We start from the raw sequence: 21,982 nt of genomic DNA on the forward strand, positions 1-21,982 counted from the left end.
GATTTCTACCACTAACTATTCTGTGGGCCAGAAGCTCAGGATAAACAGTTTCGTTTTAAGAACAAAACCAAAAAAACATACCGTAGGCTCGAAAGAGTGAAACATAAAGGAGCATTTCTTTTTCAAAAGCAATTGACACGCCCAGCACTGGGTTAGGACCCGCCCAGTCCTCATTAAATATGGCAGCGAGCAGGGCCGACCTATTGCGGCTGCGCGCGCGGAAACTCCTCTGAGCACCGCCTTCTCCGCGGATCTCCCCGCCCTGCTGCCTCCTGGGCAGGCATCACCTCCTCCGCGCTTCGGCAGAGGTGTGGGGAGAGGGCTGGACGGGGCGCGCACGCGCAGGCAGCGGCCGTGCTTGGCAGATCCTTGCGAGGCGTCTGTCACATGAGCCGCGCGCCCGCTCCGTTCCCCCTCCTCCCGGCTGGGCTGTGAATGAAGCTCTGCAGGCTACGTGGGGCGCTAGCTCAACTTAGTGTCCCGGACGCCAGAGCCGACTGAGCGCTCGGCCCGCCGGCGGCGGGCACGGGCTCTGCCGCTCCGGACCTCGGCGACAGGTAAAGACGAATGGGCTGTTCCTACCCCAGCAGGTCCTTGGCGGGCCGCTGGCCCCCGGCCCACCTCCGGAGCACTCCCTTGGGCTCAGCGACACAGGGGAAGCGCTCCCCCGCTGGCTCCGTACCCGGGAGATGGGGGTTCCCCGTGCCCGGCCGCTGCTGCTTGGCACTCGGAGGAGTTACACCGGCCAGTTCTAGCCAGTGCAGGGCGGCATCTTCCAGGGAGCCCAGCCCTATTCTCCGAGCCAGGGTCCCTGCGCTGTCCCAGCGAAGTTTCCTAGCGGAGCCGCGCCAAGCCCGCCCCGCTTTTGAATGGGGGAGGTTAGCTGCAGGCGTCCCCTTTCCAGGACTGGGGCAGGGTGGCTTTGGCTGGTAAAGCCCTGTCGAGGCCCCGTTCTTATCCATCCTGCTCTGGACTGGCAGGTTCGTGTGGGTCGTAGCGAAGCCGAGTCCACACTCTCGGAAAAGTAGTTGCTCCGTTTTCCTTTTCCCACTTAACGCGGGGAGCTGGTTCTCTCTAGACTTTACAGGCTTGCGCTTGAGCGCCTTCACCCACCCCAAGGGCAAAACTTTACCTTCACATTGATGCGCGTGTACTTTATTAATATTTCAGAGCAAATCAGTTTCCAGGAGTGCCAAGTGAAGTTGTACGTGTGCCCGTGTGATAACGTCAGTGTAAGCTACCCCGAATAAGTGAGGGAAATCCAGAAGTGTGGAGTACAAAAAGCCAGTAAGAATCTGCTTTATGAACGCTTCATACATTTATTAGCAACTACCCGGGTTTGACTACGGAGATGTTAAATTCTCCTGGTCCCACGAGGCGCGGAGCAGTACTATTTAACTGCGCGCTAAATAAGAGGGAAAAAAAGGCAAACCAAAACAAACTGTCCTGGGTGCCAGATAAGTCATCAGAGCGCTTTTTCCTGGTGAATTCATCCTGGGACTTTGTGAGTTCCTAGTTTTCTTGGACTTCACAAGCCTTTCCTTATCCAAAGCGTTGTCTTTTCTCTATCGGCTTTTTGGGATTAGTGTACACATTCACACTTTAGTCCTTTAAAAAAAGGTATTTAAAAAAGGCCAAAATGATGGCTCTCAAGTTCGTATTAGTCTTCAGTATGTATACGTTAGCGTTTTCACTTAAGGGGTGGAGGTGTTGCTTGTATGAAAGCTATGGAAATAGCAATCTGCTTTGAAGTTCCCCAGGTCAAAAAGGTGAGGACTTTTTCTTAGAAAAAGCAGATTGGCTTGTATGCTACAAAAGGAAGACTTAATGAAGAACTTGTTTAAATGGACAAGAAAAGCATTTAATATATTCACCTTCTGAATCAAACGAAGTAGTCAGGCCTTTCATTTTTTTCTCCCATTCCTAGCGCCTTTCATATCCTTCCAAGTAGTACTGTCCTAAGACTGAATTTGACATTTTAAAAATAGGAATTATCTGAATTAATTTGGTTTTACTTAAATTAGTATTCTTTTTTTTTACATTTTTCTTTTCCTTTGGTTCTTTTCTTTCCTGATTTTAAAAGCAGTCTATGCTCTCTACAGGACATTGGCAAAATGTGGGAAAATATAATGAAGCGGAGAGGAAGCACCACGACCTTGAGGGCATCGCTCTTCAGTTTTTATTATGCCTTCTTTTCTTTTCCTATACGAGATCTGTTTTAAACCTTTTAGTCACAAAATTTCCTCTCCTTTCTACAAATTTTTTGTTGCAGAGTTGGGTGTTTTGGGGAGGTTGGGGAGGGCATCGGATATTATGCTGTTCTTCATTCCCCCAAAGTGTGGAACTTTGAGATAGGAGAGACACTTAATGGTTATCTCATCCAACCACCCATCCTTTGAGATTCTGAAACCCACTTAGTGAAGATCCAGTGATTCATGCAGAATTGGACAGCACTCAAGGGCGATATTAACTGACTCCAGATCTCCCCATTTTTTTTTTTGGTGAGATCTTGTTGCTTAGGTGGAAACTTAACACTATCCATGTCTGCTTATCTTTGAAAGAGAGGTCCAGAGAGGGACAGGAGATGATTTTCAAGGATTTGAATGTTTTTCATTTAGGTATTTGTTTTCCTGTTGATATTTTCAGGTTCTGGGCTTGAGCATCTTGCAGAAAACGAGACGACACAGCTGCTGTTCCATCTACATCCCAGTCGAGTCTCCCCACAAAACTGGGGGGTCCGGGAAACTCTGAGCCTGTGACCCCAGCGTGGGAGAGAATAGGATCAAGATGGCCATGTGGCAGGGTAAGAAGTTAGCACTTATGCCTTCAACTGGTTTTTCCTCCTCTATTCTCTATCCCAGCCCAACCCTCCAAGCCAGTGGCAGGCAGCCAGGCAGCGGTTTCTTTAATTTAACCCTTTGTCTTCACCAGGACAAAGCATATTGGTTTAAAAGGAGTTGCTGCTAGCTGGAAGTTCAGATTATTTTAAAGTAGGGGTGGAGGGGGGTGTGTGTTTGGGGGGGTAGGAGTAGCGGGAAAATGTAGTGCCAGGAGCATTTTCAAAGAACTCCCTTCATTTTAACGTGTGCTCGTGGGGGTTGTAGGTGAAGAGATGGAGGATATCTTTTCATATTTCTGTTTTTTATTTGGTTCCGGCAAATTTCTATCATAAGGTTTTCAAAGGTCGGGGAGACAGATGTCAGCACCTCCTTGACTTCCTCTTCGCAGTAAAGACTTGAAAGCATATTTAGCGTTATAATGATTATATTTGGTGATAGAAGGGAAATGCCTATTTTAATATTATGGAACGACTTGAGAGCAAAGCTCAGTGATGTCTTGCCTGATAGACTATATCTCTTGTGAACCTGTGAATTCTTACCACATATAAAGTTACTTTTTATTTTGGTGGGGTTGGGGATGGTGCCCTTTGGGAGAGTATCAGAATCTCCAGGGGTGTGTGGGATTTTTATGTTTATCAGAAGGGAATGTGGGTTTAAGAAATGGTAGACAAACACTACCCAAATTGGTCTGTGACCCACAGAAGGTTAAGGGCCACTTATATGCAGTAGAATGAAAGGAGCTTGAATGTCCATAAATATTCAATAGGTAGGTTTGTTGGTGGTCTAATGTATCTTTTAAAACCGTCTCCAGTTGGTTACAGCCGTAAGAAGAATTTTTGATGTGTGAGGGTTGTCAATTTAAAGATACTTTTTGATGTGAGATTCGGCCTGCATCCCTGCTTTGACTCACACAATGGGCATTTATCAGGAGGAGTTTGAATATTCTTGTTTAAATCCTGAGACATTCTTTCATTCAACAAGTAGAATACAGAGATGAGTAAGATGCAGAACCCTAGAGGGTTCCTTGTCTTATGGGGGAGACAAACATACAAACAAATAATTGTGTCAGGTTGAATAAGTGTTATAATAGGGAGAGATGCAAAATGTGATGGACGTCCAGAGAAAAGCATGATGAACTGTGAGTTTTGAGCTGGGCTAAAAAAAAATGAGTGGCAGTTTGCCAGATGGGCAACTGAGAGAATTGCATTCTGGGCAGACAGAGAAGCACTGTTTGGGAACTTCCAAGTTGCTCTGTTGGACTCGTGTGAGATGTGTGGGCCACGACCTCAGATGAAGCAGGGAAGGTAGTAGGAGGCTGGATAACAAAGAACCTTGTATGTCCTAGGAAGGATTTTACACTTTATCCCGAAGACAAAGATTCTAAACAGGGAAGTAACATAATCAGATTTTGTTTTAGAAAGATTACTTTGGCAGCAATGTTGAGGTGGGGTTGGAGCCGGAGAGAATGAAAGCCAAGAGGCAGTTGGGAGGTTTCTGTTATAGTGGTTTAGGGAAGAGATGGTGAGGGTCTGAGAAGAAGCAAGGGCAGCAAGGATAGAGAGAATGGGATGAATTCTAGAAATGTCCTGTGACTAGATGCAGGGAGACACCGAGCCTGGGTTGACAGCCAGTTTGGGTGCCTGGGGCCGGTGGTGCCGTTCACTGAGATGGGGAACATGGGAGGTAATGAGAGGGGCATGGGGACTGTGGGAAGTTACTGTGCAGCATTTGGTTTGGCCTGTTTTGTTTGAGACACCTGTGAGCTGTCGGGTCAATGTTTAAAAGACAGTCCTGAAAGTATAGAATTAGAGTTTGTGTAAGTGGGGAGCTAAAGTTTCCTAATGATGCATAAAGAGCTTGTGTGTTTTCTCTCTTTTTGATGGAAATGTCATCAGTAGTTAATGATTTATAATAAAAACATTTTAATGGATAACAATTCTTAATAAAAATGTCATAATTTCTTAATAAGTAATATATTTTGCTATCTCAGGCCCTGAAATCCGATCTGCTTAAGATTACATTGGAGGAAAACAATTTTCCTAGCATTAGTGAAGAGGGGAGTATTCCACAGAAATAACTGCAATCATTCCTTGTTTTCTGCAACCTCTGAAGTGACAAGCATAGTACAATGATAGTTTGGGTGGCAGTATGGTAGAGTAGTTAAAAGTATGGGTCTAGGTTCAACTCCGTTGGTTCTGTCACTTGGTAGCTGTGAGACCTTGGGCAAGTCCCTTAATCTTTCTGTCTCAGTTTTCTCTTTTGTAAAATGGGGATAACAATAGAACTCACCTTATAAGGCTGTTGTGATGATTAGTTAATATTAAACAAAACACTTGGAACATAGTAAGTGTCATATAAATGTGTGCCATTATTATTAGTAGTAAGACATTTAGAATATTGTCTATCATATAAGTGCTTAGTAAAATTTAGCAATAGCTGTTATTGTTACTACTACTACTTCTACTGCTGTCATTATTATTTGCTATAGCCTGGAGTGGGCCTGGCACCCTGTTCTGTGGAGGGAATTTCAGGTTGTCCTTGGAAGGCCTGCCCTGTAGTCATCTGTTTGGGTCTTTATGTAGAGGTTTAGATATGAAGAGATCCTTAGAAAACATCTAGCCCAACCCCTAGAGGTTAAGTGACATACCCACAGTCAAACAGGTTAATAGTAGTGATAGGACTAAAACCCAGGCCTCCTGATTCCCTATTCCAATATTCTTTCCATGGACTCGTGGAAGAGGGAATGTGTGGGTCTGTCCCCAGCTCAAGGGAGCTCTGAGTCAATCTCTGGATCTAGTAGAGGAACTCTAAAAGCTAGAGGAAGCCAAGTGTCGTTAGTCTCTTGGGTCAGTCCTGTCTAGTTCCTTCATGGAGAATTGGATCCGAATTCCCATGCCTCTTTAACATGGCCAACATTATTATTTTTGACTTCGTTTGATGGAGTCCTCTAAGACATTTCCTGGCCATTTTAAACAGAGTGTACTGGGCATAATTTAATATCTTTGATAACTCAGGGTCATCATTAATAACATCGGTTTCATTGGTCTAATGGTCAAGGAAATATTGAAGAGAATACTAGCCAGTTTAGGGCGGGATGAGAGTGGAGACTTGTGTTGTCAGATCTCATTTATTTATTCAATTAACATCAAGCACCAGTTGTGCACCAGGCACTGTGCTGAGCTCTAGAGATGCAGTGGTCAGTAAAAACAGGTATGGGCTCTGCTCTCACGGAACTTACCAACGAGGATAAAAGTAGAATTTCAAGCTTATGAAATGCTTTATTTAACAAATGTGCTGAAGTAACTTGGAAAAATGACACCAACGTAAATTTAGAAGGATTAAAATAGGGTTTCTTAATAAAGGAGGCTGGTGCATCGGAATTGCCTTTTAAAAATATTCCTGCTCAGCTCTATTTACAATAGCCAGGACATGGAAGCAACCTAAGTGTCCATCGACAGATGAATGGATAAAGAAGGTGTGGCACATATATACAGTGGAATATTACTCAGCCATAAAAAGAAACGAAATTGAGTTATTTGTAGTGAGATGGATGGACCTAGAGTCTGTCATACAGAGTGAAGTAAGTCATAAAGAGAAAAACAAATACCGTATGCTGACACATATATATGGAATCTAAATAAATAAAAAAATATATATATATGGTTCTGAAGAACCTAGGGGCAGGACAGGAATAAAGACACAGACGTAGAGAATGGACTTGAGGACACAGGGAGGGGGAAGGGTAAGCTGGGACGAAGTGAGAGAGTGGCATGAAGTTATAAATACTACCAAATGTAAAATAGATAGCTAGTGGGAAGCAGCCACGTAGCACAGGGAGATCAGCTCGGTGCTTTGTGTCCACCTAGAGGGGTGGGATAGGGAGGGTGGGAGGGAGACGCAGCGGGAGGAGATATGGGGATATATGTATACGTATAGCGGATTCACTTTGTTATAAAGAAGAAACTAACACACCATTGTAAAGCAATTATACTCCAATAAAGATGTTAAAAAAAAATTCCTGCTCAGTTCTCATCCCCCCCAGTTGTGATTCAGTCTTAAGACCTGAGCATTTAAAGAAGTGCTGTAAGCAATTCTGATGTGTAATCCTGTTTGGGAACTGCTGCATTAAAGAATTAAAAGTTAAAAAAAAAATTATAAAGAAACTGAAAAAATACAGAATACTCATATAATCGTGGGATAGGGAAGATCTTTGTATGCATAATATGAAAGGTAGAATAATACAGTTTTAACTGTGTGAAAATTTAAAATTTCTGCACAAAACCATAAAATTAATGAGAAAACTGGAAACAGTTGCAAAAAGACTCATTATCCTTAATATGTAAAGACTTAACAGCTCAGTGAGAAAAATACAAGTATTTTACTAGAAAAAATGTGCAAAGCATGGGAGTAGGAAAATACATACTCAGAAATCCAAATGGCCAATAAACATGAAAAAATGTTCTATCTCAGTAGTAGTCAAAGAAAGGGGGAATTAAAATAGCATACTATTTTCTCCAATATAATTTGCAGTGATTGAAAAGGAATGACAAAACGCAGCTTTGGCAAGGACCCGAGGGAGCAGGCATTTGCATACACTTCTGGTGGGGATGTCAATTTGGCAATATTCATCAAAAGCTTTAAAAACCGTGTTTACCTTTTCACCCTGCAATTCCTTTTCTTGGAACTCATCCTAAGGAAATAATGAAGGATGTGCACAAAGATGTATCAATAAGGATATCGATTGCAGCATTTTCTATACTAGGGAAAATTGATAACACTTGCATTCTGATGCATTGATACAATGCAATACTATAGTTACTAAAAATGATACTGTGGAGTTATTATACTTATTAACGTAGAAATAGGTTCATGATATGGTGTTAAATGGTGGGGTTGGGAAGCACATCCCAAATTATCAGTAGTTAACAGTGTGGCCTCTGGGCTTAAGAGCTGGATGGAAATCCCAGCTTTATGAGCTTCGTGGTTTTGTGAAGTTACTTACCTTAGTGTTCCTCAAACTTCCACATCTGTTAAAAGAGGGATAAAATAGCAGCGAACCTAACAGTTCTTAACTTGTACGTCCATTAGGATCACCTGGGGATCTTTTAAGCCCACCCAAGCCCAGGCCTCACACAGGCCGATTAAATCTGAATCTCTGGGAATGAGATGCAGCACTCCGGGAATTTTGAAGCCCCTGGTGACTCCAGTGTGCAGACAAGTTAGGGAACTGCTGAGCTAATATATAGGATGGTTGAAAGGATTAAATCAGAAAATCACGGTGCCTGGCATGTGGTAAGTACTTAATACATGATAACTATTATTAGTAACTGTTACTTTTTCTTATTAATAGTATGGTCCCATATTAATATATGTGGTGTGTCCATGTATGTTTTGTACAAAGAAAAGTCTAAGAGGATAGACACACGAGTATTTTAAAAAGAAATTACGGTTGACTTTATTTTTACTTATTTGTATCTTCCATTTTTTCTGTACATAACATGGGTTTCTTGTTAATTTTTAAAGGTATAATTTCTGAAGGAAATATCAGATATATGTACACAGCTTTATATACTAAGGTATTTATAAGTGGTGAAAAACTGAAGACAATTTCCATAGTAGGGGAATGTTAGTAAATTATGGCAGGTCCACAGATTAAAAATCCAGACCAATGCTGAGGAAAATCTTCATGACATAATGGAAGAGTATTGGGATTATTCCTTTTCTGTCTTCAATTTAAGTGGGGCTTTGTGTATATCTCTGTCTTTACATGTTATGTATATACCTGTGAATATATATATCCACCTTTGCCAGTGTGGATCCCTCAAGTTGGGACTGCATAACTAAAGCAGTTGCAGTTTTATTTTTTTACAGCTTTTTTTCCCCAAAATGATTTGTAGTTGTGTGTGTAGCACTTTGCCCTGCTATGTGTGCTCTGCAGTAAAAACCAAATCTAATATATTTCAAAAAAGAAAATACCTATGAATGTGACAATAAATACAGAATAGATGGGAATTATCCAAAGTTGTTGACATGGCTATCCCTAGGTAGTAGGATGCATTTATATTTTTTCCCTTTTATTTTTACTTTCCAAATTTTATGTAATAAATGTATTACTTTTAATAATTTGGAAGTGAGGTATAAAATAGCAGTGCCTCCAACAAAGAGTGAATTGTGTGGGCTTCTGTACAACTGTTTCAGCCTCTCTGTGCCCCCCTGCCTCCAAATTAAAGGAAAAAAAACAACCAAACTCCTGAGGGTTTGGTTAGAGCAGTTTTTTGCTACTAATACTTCCTCAAGTACTCTTGTAACTTTTAGCTGTCTCTCCTACTGACTCCAAAAACTCTTTTGAGAGTGAGATTGGGGACAGGGAAAGTGTACAAAAATGGAGAAATTACACTTAATTTAGTGTGGAAGTTACATAATAAGGTGGCGTGGCAAAGTATGTCAGGTAAGGGTGAAAATAAAACAGTTGCAATGAGAAACTGTTCTGTTGGCTTCAGATCCAAAGGAAGTAAGTTTCAACTTTGCAGTTTTTTTTTTAAGCACATCACAGTGTATTTGTAAACACTCTGGTGATTTAGCTAACACTTGGGGGCCAAGGGGAGCATCACAAAGCAGTCAGTGAGTTGATAACAGAACTTCAGTGTGAAATCTAGATGGCTGTGTGGCTTGATAGTTGGACCACCATCACCTAGGAAAAGCCATCTGGTTCTGTTCTGTTGATCAAAACGTTAGTATCTGTGTGTCTCATCTCCGACAGGTACAAGAAATGACTTCTTTGTCTCTCTGCATTATTGCCCTTCCACAACTCCTCAGCGGGGCAGAATGGGGGCGGGGGAGAAGGATTATGATGAAAAACGTTGAATAGGGGGTAACTAAAACCAGTCTTTCAGAAATTTTTTCTGTAAGAGCCAGTCATTCCTTCCCAAGCGTACACTGTGGAAGGAACATGGGCCTTGGAATCCGATACACCTGGATCTGAACCCAGCTCTGCCAGTTGGTAGCCAGAGTTCCCTAAGCTCCAAAAGCCTCAATTGTCTCCTCTGGGGTCAAGTGTAGTCTCTGGAGACAGACTCCCTGGGTTTGTATCCTGGCTGTGTCACTGATAGCTATGGGCAAGTTATTTCATCTGTGGGCCTCACCCTCTTCATCTGTAGAATGGGGTTAATAATAATCATACTTCAGGGGGTATATGGCCTTACTCTGTACTATTTACAATTGCATGTGAATCTACAAATAAAGTTTTTACCTCAATATAAAATTTTAATTAAAAAAAGAACAGGGGAACAAGGACTTTCTCCTACATAACAATAATAGTGTTCACACACGGGGAATTATCATCTATACAATAATTTTATCTAGTTTATAGCCTATAATTACATTTTTCTCAATTATCCTAAAATATCTTTTATAGCATTTCTTGAGGGGGCATTTAGTATCCAATCAAGGAGGAGGTATTTGATTATCTCTCCCTTTAATCCCCTGTTCCTTTTCCTTTGTTTGTTTCAATACATTGACAGTTTTGAAGAGTCCAGGACAGTTGTCATGTAAAACATTCCTCAGTCTGGCTTTGTGTGATTGTTTTCTTGAGATTAGATTCCAGTTCTGTGCTTTTGGCAAGAAAATTACATAGATGATGTTGTGTATGTCCCACTGCATTACATTTTGGTTGAAGACATGTAATGTCAGTTTATCCCATTATTGGTGATGCTAAGGTAATCGCTTATTAAGGAGGTGTCTGCCATATCTCTTCATTGCTGAGGTTCTGTTTTTCATAGATAATTAATTAAAAAACCTATGGTATGGTACTTTAAGACCTTGTGAATATCCTGTTTCCCAAATCATTCATCCAGTAATTTTAGCATTAATTGGCAATCTTTACCTGAATTGTTGAAAAATGATAATTTTTCTAATTTTATCATCCCTCTTTTTTAAAGCTAGAATTCATTTATAATGAAAAGTTCCCCCACATTTTATTTTATTTTATTAAATTAATTAATTTATTTTTATTTTTGGCTGTGTTGGGTCTTCGTTGCCGCATGCAGGCTTTCTCTGGTTGCGGCGAGCGGGGGGCTACTCTTCGTTGCGGTGCACAGGCTTCCATTGCAGTGGCTTCTCTTATTGCAGAGCACGGGCTCTAGGTGCGCAGGCTTCAGTAGTTGTGGCACGTGGGCTCAGTAGCTGTGGCATGTGGGCTCTAGAGTGCAGGCTCAGTAGTTGCGGTGCACAGGCTTAGTTGCTCCGCGGCATGTGGGATCTTTCCGGGCCAGGGCTCGAACCTGTGTCCCCTGCATTGGCAGGCGGATTCTTAACCACTGCGCCACCAGGGAAGCCCCCCCACATTTTATTTTATTTTATTTTATTTTCTATTTAACTATAGTGGATTTACATTATTGTGTTAGTTTCAGGTATACAGCGTCAGATTCTTTTCCATTATAGGTTATTATAAGATATTGAATATAGTTCCTTGCACCATACGGTAAATCCTTATTGTTTATCTATTTTATATATAGTAGCATATATCTATTAATCCCATACTCCTAATTTATCCCCCCCTCTTTGGTAACTGTAAGTTTGTTTTCTGTGTCTGTGAGTCTGTTTTGTAAATAAGTTGATTTGTATTATTTTTTAGATTCCACGAATAAGTGATATCATATAATATTTGTCTTTGACTTACTTCACTTAGTATGATAATCTCTAGGTCCATCCATGTTGCTGCAAATGGCTTTATTTCATTCTTTTTTATGGCTGAGTAATATTTGTGTGTGTGTTTGTGTGTGTGTGTGTGTGTGTATTTCTTTATCCATGCATCTGTTGATGCACACTTAGGTTACTTGTGTGTCTTGGCTATTGTAAACAGTGCTGCTGTGAGCGTTGGGGTGCATGTATCTTTTTGAATTAGAGTTTTCATCTTTCAACTGGAAAGGATCTTTTGAGGTGATCTGTTTCCAGTGTCTCATCTTGCAAAGGAAGAAACTGAGGCCCAGGGAGACTCATTCTGGGTCATACAGCTGTCTCGTGGGAATGCCAGTCTGTTAGCTCTACTGCATTACACTGCCCCCCATTCCCCCAGGCTTGACTATTTTATAATTTTCTATAATTGTTAGTCTTTCCCTACTATTGCTTTTCCTACTTTATTGCTGCTTTGGAAAGTTTAGGGTTTTTCCCCCCAAAGCATTGTTTTGTCATTGAGGTTTCCAGGATGTGTTTTTCTTTTTCCTGTGCCTCTGTTAGCATTTTTGAAATAAACTATAGGTTCCTTAGGTTTTAACCGGGATTATGATTCAGAGCTTCCTGTTTCATGTAACGCTGTTCTGTGTGTGGTGGGGCAGGGGGAGGGGGGCACTATGGGTGGCAACAAATGCCAGATTCTTCTTCTTCCTACCTTCTGTTAACACGCAGGTATTTATAGCCCTGTGGTCAGACCAGAGAAGCTGTTGAGGAGTTAATAGGATGAAGTAACCCCCGTAGTAATGACATATTTTCATGCTTTTCAACCCAATACCATTCAGGGGTGAGGTAGCATTTTATTGTATTTATTTAGGATTTCTGCCCTGACTACTTCCATGAAGAGCATCACAGAAATTGCAACATAGAAATAAATCCAGGACAGGGACGATCTAGTGGCAATGAAATAGATGTTATCAGGTGTGTGAGATATTCTGGGCACTGAAAATTTTTTTTTCCTTTTTTCCCCACCTCTTCTTTTCTTCTTCTGGCCCCCACACAAAAAGATAAGCACACTAAATTACATCACTGACATCTCCTGGCCATAAAAAGTGTTCAGATATAGAGGAGCCCCCTGGCCCTGTCTGTACTGGGTCTTATGGTCCTTCCACTGCCCTTCCTTGGCCTGGCCTGCTGTGTGGCCACCTATGACTAAGCACTGAATATTCCCAGGTTGAAATCATGATCATTCCTGTTTAGTTTGAGAGTGATGAGAAGCAGGTTGGCAGGGGAATGGCCACCGTCCAAATGCCCAACTCTGCCAAGGGCTTGTTTTCCTTGGGTTCTGGACCCTGGTAATAAATAATAATAGTAGAACCCCTCTTCTTACATTCGCTGTATTAATTGAACTACCATCTACCCAGATATCAAAGCCAAAATTCTGTGTGGCATCACATGGTTCTTGCTCTTCCCCACGTGCAGTCCACCTTTGGTGGCCTAGAGCATTTCAGTAGGTCACATTCCTGGCAAATGTCTACTTATCTTTCAGCTATCAGCTCAGAGGTCATCTCTTCTCTATAGCCTTTCCTGAAACCTTGCACATCCTCTGGTAAAATTCGCCTTTCCTCTCTTTGTGTGTTTCCACACTATATTGTATATCCCTTGAAGACATTGACTATTTTTGTTTAGTACTTTTGTTTTTGTGTCTGCCATGTGCCAGGCACTGCGTTAGGTGGGTGCTGGGGGTATAGTAGTGGCCACAAAAGTCATGATTCTTGTTCTCCTAAGTCTTACAGTCATATGGGGGAGTTGGAATGCAAACAAATAAATACAGAAATATTTCATTGTGAAGTGTCATGAGTGCTATAATGTCCTCTGAAAAAGAATAATAAATGAGACATAATTTATTGGGAGGGAGGGTCTGGGAGGAAGTGACAAGTTCGGCTGAGACTGAAAGATAAGCAGCAGTCATCCAGGTGAAGAGTTGGGGGAAGAGCATCCCAGGCAGAGGAAACAAAGTGGAAATCCCTGAGGTGGAAAGAACCTGAATTCTTCCCTAGCATGGCCCAGTGGGGCTGTACCATAGTGAAGGAGGTATAAAGGGGCACGGGATGAAATTGGAAGAGTGGGGACTTCCTTGGTGGTCCAGTGGTTAAGACTCCATGATTCCACTGCAGGGAGCACAGGTTTGATCCCTGGTCAGGGAACTAAGATCTTGCAAGCCGCGTGGCACAGCCAAAGGGAAAAAGAAAGAAAGAAAGAAATTGGAAGGGTGGGCAGGGGCTGGTACACAGGGTTTTGTAGGCCATGTAACGAAGTATCCTAAGTGCAGTGTGGAGGCTTTGCAGATAGATTGGACAGGGCAGGATATCAGTGAAGGAGAGGGTAGTGTCTCGTTCACCTTTGCATACCAGCTGTCTAGTAGAGAGTGCCTGCCACATACTATGGGTTCATTGAGTCTTTGTTTAATGAGTAATACTTGCCTGGCCTTCCTGCCACGATTGCCATGAAGATTAAAGAAGGTAAGATATGCTAAAGTGCTTTGCAAAATGTAAAATGTTAAACAAGTGTTATTCTAGATGCGATTCACTAGATTCTGTGCAGTGATGCTTACAGATGTTCACTACCACTGGGGGAAAAAAACCCCAAATTGTTAAACTAGCAAAATCTCTCTGGTGTTAGAGATAATTGTGTTGCCAGGAGAAGTATAGGTTTCTCTTCTGTGCTGAATTCACTCAATAAAATCTCCGAGCCTAAAGAGCCTAAAGAATTCGTTATTGAAGAGCTGGATGAATTGTGAGGAACAGTACCTCTGAATTTGCATTTGGATGGGGCAAGGCTAATCAGGCTAATCACAGCAAGGTGTGGCTGCCACCAGCCATGGCACCTGGTTTTCTAGACTGTGTTAAATAAAGTAAAAGATGTAACAAAATCATCAGTGTGCTGCTATTTTTTTTTTTTTTTTTTTGCGGTACGCGGGCCTCTCACTGTTGTGGCCTCTCCCGTTATGGAGCACAGGCTCCGGATGCACAGGCCCAGCAGCCATGGCCCACGGGCCCAGCTGCTTCGCGGCATGTGGGACCCTCCCGGACTGGGGCACGAACCCGTGTCCCCTGCATCGGCAGGCAGACTCTCAACCACTGCGCCACCAGGGAAGCCCATTGTGCTTCTATTTTCGTGTTAAATATTTAGTTCCCTATTTGAGCTGCAGGAACTTCAGACCAGGTGATTGATTTTAAAAAGCCCACCCTCTGTGCAGTGTTGGTGGGAGTATAAATTGTTAGAGCCCATTTGGAGGGCAGCTTGGAAGTCCTTATCAAAATGTAAAATTCACCTTTTGTCCCGGTGAATGTAGTCTAAAAAGGAACTGCACAAAAGTATATGTTACAAAGATGTTAGTTGCCTCGTTGTTGCCATTTTTTCACTGTCGATAATCATGATGTCCATCATGAGAGACTGGTTATATTAATAACGGTGTATACGCACTATGGAATGTATTTCATTAAGAAGAGTGAGATAGCTCTCTATATAATGACAGAGATTGATGTCCGAGATACATTTTAAGTGGGAAAAGAAAGGTGCAGAATGGTATTGTATGATCCCATCTGTACAGCATAAAGAAGGGGAGAGTTATAGGATAGATAGATCTAACTTTGTAAATATATATACTTACATATGCATAGACATTTTCTGGAATGATGCACATGAAACAATTATCAGTTGTTACTTGTGGATTAGGGATGGCTAGGGTTTTTTCATGTTCACTTGACACTTTTCTGTACTGCTTGACTTGCTTACAACAAGCTATAATGCCTTTAAATAATAAACTTTAAATAAAACCTGTATTCCACACAATTCTTTTCTTGACACTATTATACTAAGAAATAAAAGGTGTAATAGTGGTTGAGGTGAGAGGTCAGGTCTGAAGCACCAGAGGCAGAGTTTGGGCAAATCTAAGGCCTCAGAAAGCTACCAGGGAATCATCATGACCAGGAGGCTTGGGGGGTGGTGTGGGGTGGGTGTGGCTCTGTTTAAAGCTTAATGCTAAGAAAGTGAGATAAAATTAGGTAAAAATCAGGATTTTGTTAGGGTTTTTTTTTGTTTTTTGTTTTTTTTTTTTGCGGGACGTGGGCCTCTCACTGTTGTGGCCTCTCCTGTTGCGGAGCGCAGGCTCAGTGGCCATGACTCACGGGCCCAACCACTCCGCGGCATGTGGGATCTTCCCGGACCAGGGCACGAACCCGTGTCCCCTGCATTGGCAGGCGGACTCTCAACCACTGCACCACCAGGGAAGCTCAGGTTTTTTTTTTTTTTTTTTTTTTGATGAAGCAATTTTAATTATGTCATTAGTTTTGATCTGTGGGTATTTTAATACCTAAGTTGCATAGTTATTGTATTTTAGGACACAATTAAACAATTACGTGTCTCAGTGTCTGGATAAATAGTTCTTGTTCTTGTTCAACTTGTTTAAATATTGTAAGTGAATGCTAGGCTACAGTTTCTCGAGCTTTTTGCTTAAGGACCCGAGGAGGAATGCAGGTGTAGTCTTAAGTTTGAAGCGGAGAAGATTTAAGTTGACTATATTTACGTAATAAAGTTTTGATTAAATTAAATCCTCAAATGCTTCAGGTTCATTTTAGCCCACTCTCCCCCCACCAAAAGAAGGCTTTTGCCTGAGCTACAAGAGGTAAATGGAATTTCTAGCTGAATGTCCTCTTGATTTGGTGTAATGAATATTTCCTTCACTCAACTGTGTGCACGTAGAGGTGAGTCACTAGCCAGTCTTAACTGACCCTGGTTCTCTAATATTTGGAATTTTAGCCAGGTGATGGATGATAGAAGACTTAAAAATGGGTTAAGAAGCAAGACATGTTTTACTCTAGGATGTATAATTGTATGTGTAATTGGGCAGGTGGCAGAGGCTGGAGTGAGAAAGGCTAAGCAATTTCAGGCTGTAGATTGGTGTAGAAGGACTGGAATCATAAAGAGTGCAACTTTTGAGAGATGTTTCTGGTTGGTGAAACCGTAGAGCATGAGGAGTTGCCTGGAGTGTGGCTTTAGACTGAACCTGAACCTGGACCTGGAAGTTATGCTTAGAGAACCAGACAGGAAGATTCTTGTCTTTGCTAGTGATCAGAGAAGCTGTAAGAAACAGCCCCACCTTGGACTAGGCATAAAGGAGGGGGAAACTGGGACAAGAAACAGAAATCCTAGAAAGACAGAGAAGGTCCTGAGCGACAAATGGGCTGAACTTTGTATCTGCTGAGAGCCAGAAGTTGACTGCCCTGTGTAGAAAATGTTGCTGAGAGGCCTAACTCCATAGTAAAGTGTTCTGATTTGACTGAGGTCGAGGAAGAGAAGAGAACAAATAATAACGGCTATCATTTATCCAGTACTTGCTGTGTGCTTCTTCCAAGTGCCTTACATGCATTAAAAAAATAAATTTATTTTATTTATTTATTTTTGGCTGCACTGGGTCTTCGTTGCTGCATATGGGCTTCCTATAGTTGTGGCGAGTGAGGGCTACTCTTCATTGCGGTGCGTGGGCTTCTCATTGTGGTGGCTTCTCTTGTTGCAGAACATGGGCTCTAGGCACGTGGGCTTCAGTAGTTGTGCTCATGGGCTCTAGAACGCAGGTTCAGTAGTTGTGGCGCATGGGCTTAGTTGCTCCACGGCATGTGGGATCTTCCTGGACCAGGGCTCGAACCCGTGTCCCCTGCCTCGGCAGGCGGATTCTTAACCACTGTGCCACCAGGGAAGTCCTGTTACATGCATTTTTAACTGGTAACTGATAGAGCCTAGATCCAAGGCAGTCTGGCTCTAATGACCTTGCTGTGGTACTAATGAGGAAGTGAAACGATCTCAAGGCAGTTAAGAAGGCAGAAGACTTGAATAAACAGTTGATGGATAAGTGAAATGGAATTTTGTGGCCAAAATTCTGGATTCTTCCTAAATTTAAGTAATTTAGTGAGTATCTTTTGTGTGAAAGACACTGCTAGGTGTCACAAGTGGGACTAAGAGGAATCAGAAGTAAACACTGTCCTCCCCACAGCTAATCTCTGAGTAAGTTAAAATGTGTAGAAATAACTGTGACCCAAGCTAGTGTTAGATACACATGATAAGAGAGGTTTAGAATACCATAGGGGTTAGGCAAAGGTGAGGAGGTGGCACCTGAGGTAGACCGGGTAGTATGGGGTAGGTTCTTCTGTGGTTGTTGATGTTAGAGATATGATTTCAGGCAGCAAAGTACAAGGTACATTTGAGAAAATGAGAAAAAGTGTCATGCCAGGCCTGTTATATGCATTATATGCATTGTCTCATTAAATCCTCATAACAACCCTTTATTGACCAAATGATTTAATGTCAAAACCAGGACACTTTTAATCAAATGGCATTAGTCTAGACAGAGACTGATCCAGGAAAACCAAGACATATGAGGCAGTTGGTATCCTCATTTAACAAACAAGGAAAACGAGGCTCTTAAGTCACATAGCAGGACGTGGTAGAGCCAGGACTTGAATCCAACTCTGGCTCACAAACTAAAAGGTCCATACTTCATTCTGCAAGCAGTGGGGGCGGGGGGGGGCAATTGAAGGGCTTTTTGCAGAGAATGTCATGGTTAGAACTATGTAAGGCAGATGGGAAGGAGATACTGGAATTGCAGAGATTAGTTAGGAGATCGCTGAAAGAGATTCAGGTAGAACAGTGTGAGGGCCTGGATATAAGAAGTTAATTTGGGGGAATTAAAGGAAGGGATAAATGTGAGAGCCATCACAAAGGAAAACATGACAAAGCTTGATTACTGGTCAACTTTGGAGGGAGAAGAGTAAAGGACAACTCAGGATTTCAAATTATTTAGTGAAAACGTTGTTAACCAAAAGTAGCCATTGTAATGTAGAAAGGTAATGTGAGTTTTCATTAGCATTCTAGACTAAGAGGAAATCTGCTTCTCAGTACAGTTGACTTACTGGGTTATAATCAACAAATTATTTAACCCTCCTTTGCCAATATTTACTCACCTGTAAAATGTAGTGTTATCTGTCACTAAAAAGCCCCTGAAATAGCACAGCTTGTCTGAATGGATTTTTTTACCTCCATCTTTTCAAAATTTGAGAGCTTGTGCTCAGTAAAGTGAACTTGAATCCCAGTGTTGAATACATTCATTTTTATATTATATCAGCAAAACAATAATCATAATATTGATAATGATGTGTTGTCTCCCTCTTCTGAACTTCTGCTTCTGTTACCGCCTTTAACTAACTGCCAGATGAATTCTAATGCCCGCCTTATAATATCTTTTCTATCATTGTCTTAAACTGTTTCTTAAAATCTTTATTATGGTTTAACTTATTGAAATGTTTATCTTAGCTCCCCAGATAGAGTGTAAAATACTTGAGGGACAGGAACATACATGTTCCTAATGCCTTAAATAGAAGCACCCGGGAAATAGTTATTGATTTGATTTGACCAGTTCATATGGTACAATATGACTGCCCTCCTTTTGTTTTGTCCATTATACTTTATTAATATGGCCTCAAATAGTATTGAGTTTTTGGCAGCTACATCTTACTATGAGCTTGTAATGAGCCTAAGGCCTACTTCTTACTCCAAGTATGTCTATGTCTGTCTGTCTCTTTCTCTCTTTTTAATTATTTTTATTTACAAAAACCTTTCTATCTAGGCTTTTACTTAAACATTAATGTAGTTAAATTTTTATTTGTTTGTCTTGTTAGTTTTTGCATTATTATTATATATATTTTATGAATATCTTTATCCAAGTAATTAATAAAATTTTGCTTGGTGTATTAGTTTTCTATTGCTGCATAATAAATTACCACAAACTTCGCGGCTCAAAACAATACCCATTTATTATCTCAGTTTCTGTGAGTCAAGTCTTTCATGGCTTGGCTGGGTCCTTTGCTCAGTCTCTCAGGCTGCAATCAGTGTGTTGGTTGGGACCACAAGTCTCATCTGAGGCCTTGGGGTTTTCTTCCAAGCCTACATGGCTGTTGGCAGAATTTAGTTCTTTAGTTGGTTGTAGGATTGAGGCCTTCAGATCCTAGGGGCCACCTGTAGTTCCCTGCCACATGGCGTCTCCAAAGGCACTTTACAACATAGCAGCTTAGTTCTTCAAGGCCAGCAAACCATAAAGTCTTTATGTCACCACAGCAAGAAGGAATTATAATAATCATGGGAGTGACATCCATCATCCTTGCTGTGTTCTGTTGGCTAGAAGCTACTCACAGGTCCCACCCACACTGAAGGCAAGGGCATGAACACCAGGAGGTACGAATGATTGGAGGTGGTCTACAAGTGACTGCTACACTTGGCATAGAGCTGAATGAGGCTAATTGAAGACGTGCAACTTACCATTAAGACATTAAGGGACACTTACTGAGTAAGGCTGCTCTAACAGCTGTGACTCTAACTTTATTGTCATCCAGTGAATGTTTTTTTTTTTCATCTTGCTTACAAAGATATAATGAGAGGTGATGTTCAGTTATTCGCCTAATATCATTCATCATGTGGGGCCTTCCATTGAGACAAAGAGCACTGGAGCAGGAGTAGACTTGTGGAGACAGAGATTCCGGTTTGGATGCCTATAGGTATCCAAGTAGAGATTCATCTCCCCCAGGTCTGGGGCTTACGAGAGGGTTTGGGCTGTGTAATAGAGATTTGGGAGTCTTTCATATAAAGATGGTAAATGGAGTCTAGGGTGTGTGTATAGTTTGAGAGGGGAAAGGTGCCAAGGGTGAAATTCTGGGGAAACCCAAGTACTTTGAGTGAGTCCCCTGACCTCCCAATCTAACAACCCAAATGAAAAAGGAAACAAGTTATGCTGCTTCAGAGGAAAAGTTGTATTATTTTTGTCTGCTTCTGTCTTCAGTCCCATCTCTTCCTGTCTATTCTAGGTAGCATGTATCCAATTATCCCCCCTTTTCTTCTGGTATCTTTTCTTTCTTTCCACTGGACCCATTCGCTAGACTATCCATAAATGTTGTGGTCTCCCTTTGCTGTGCCCTCTAGCTACTAATACCTATCTAGCAAGCAGCCTAACCTTTCTGGGCCTCAATTTTCTCAAAGATTGAGTGGCAAAATATAGGCAGAAGGTTATGATTTTTAAGAAGCCTCTTTCAGATCTAAATTCTGTTCTGCTATCTTATTTTTCTCCCCCTTTCCCTTTTTGGTCCTGTTGACAGTTCAGTTCCTTTTTGAAACTTCCCTCCCTTGGCCACAGAGTTGTTGTACCCTGCTAGTTCTCTTTCTGCCTGCCTCTCCTGCTGTTGCTTCCTTCTGCCCCCTAATTATATCCATATTTGGGAGTGTCCTTTGCCTTTTCTCCCTTTATATTCTCTCCCTGTGAAATTTTGTCTTCTCTTCTGGCTTCACCTCTTTTGGTTTTTAATTATAGAAGTAACACATGATTACATGTTTATCTTAAAAAAATAATACAGAAGCATCGTGAGTAAAAAGTGAAAGTTGTCTTTCAACCTCCTCCTTAGAGGTAACCACCATTATCATGTTGGTGTCCTACCTTCCAGGTGTTGAGTCACAAACCCATAAACTTAGCTCTAAACTCTACTTTTTCACCTATAACTGCAGTCTGAATACCCTTAACTTGAATGCTCTACTATCAGCCTATCAAATGAGTTAGCTGAATGACTTTGGGCATGTGGTTGATGTGATTCTTTCTGTGGTTGTTTCTATTCTGTGGTTCTTTCATTGTCTAATGTGTATTTATTTTTGTGTCCCCATCGCGTTAAAGATATTCCTTATATGTTTGGTTGATCCTATTATTTTATGGCTGATAAGCTCTCATTAGTACTCCTTCCCAGTTCTAATCCCAAAGAAGTAGAATAACCCTCTGTCAAAACTTTAGATGAAAAGGTGGATGACTGGGTATAGGGCCCAGTCACTGGGAACCAGAACTTGTGAGCGGTTAGGTGAGTAAGAGGAAGCATGGGGATTTGTTGGAGGAGAATAAAGTGATGGATAGTTTATTGGAAACTTTGATCAGTAAATTAAAGCCAGGGTTCTAACATTAAAGAAAAATATCATGGGCTCTAAAACTTAAATATCTTAATCTAAAATATTAGCTACCAGAATCACTATTTGTGTGAAAACATTGTTTTGGCTCTGAAAAAGATATATGGATAAGCTCTGCAGTGTAATGGGTCACTTTACAAAAGTATTTTCCGCTGTATGTTTATTAAACGCAAATTTACTGGTAAGGTCATGCCTTTTGAGAATCCAGATTGCCAGTGGAAGTTGATTACTCCATGTCATTTTTTTTTTTTTTTTTTGTGGTACGCGGGCCTCTCACTGTTGTGGCCTCTCCCGTTGCGGAGCACAGGCTCTGGACGCACAGGCTCAGTGGCCATGGCTCATGGGCCTAGCCGCTCCGTGGCATGTGGGATCTTCCCGGACCGGGGCACGAACCCGTGTCCCCTGCATCGGCAGGCGGACTCTCAACC

At 41.6% G+C, this 21,982-nt stretch overlaps 1 protein-coding gene across 3 annotated transcripts in view; it reads left to right on the plus strand.

Annotated features, from left to right (window-relative positions):
• Positions 1-285: 285 nt before the first annotated feature.
• Positions 286-21,982, plus strand: part of CLCN5 (chloride voltage-gated channel 5) — a 159,773-nt gene continuing 138,076 nt past the window's right edge. For 2 of the 3 annotated variants that reach the window (XR_013825586.1, XM_079909644.1), the window contains exons 1-2: positions 286-557; positions 2,647-2,803. Coding sequence is in view for 2 of the 3 variants with exons in the window: in XM_079909644.1 (XP_079765770.1) it covers positions 2,788-2,803 (16 nt within the window). In the remaining variant the exon portion in view is untranslated. Of the gene's footprint in view, positions 558-1,170; positions 1,288-2,646; positions 2,804-21,982 lie in introns of all 3 variants that reach the window. The other variant, XM_079909645.1, reaches the window with a different exon arrangement.

The sequence above is a fragment of the Stenella coeruleoalba genome (genome assembly GCF_951394435.1).
Source record: "Stenella coeruleoalba genome assembly, chromosome: X".
Lineage (NCBI taxonomy): Eukaryota > Metazoa > Chordata > Mammalia > Artiodactyla > Delphinidae > Stenella > Stenella coeruleoalba.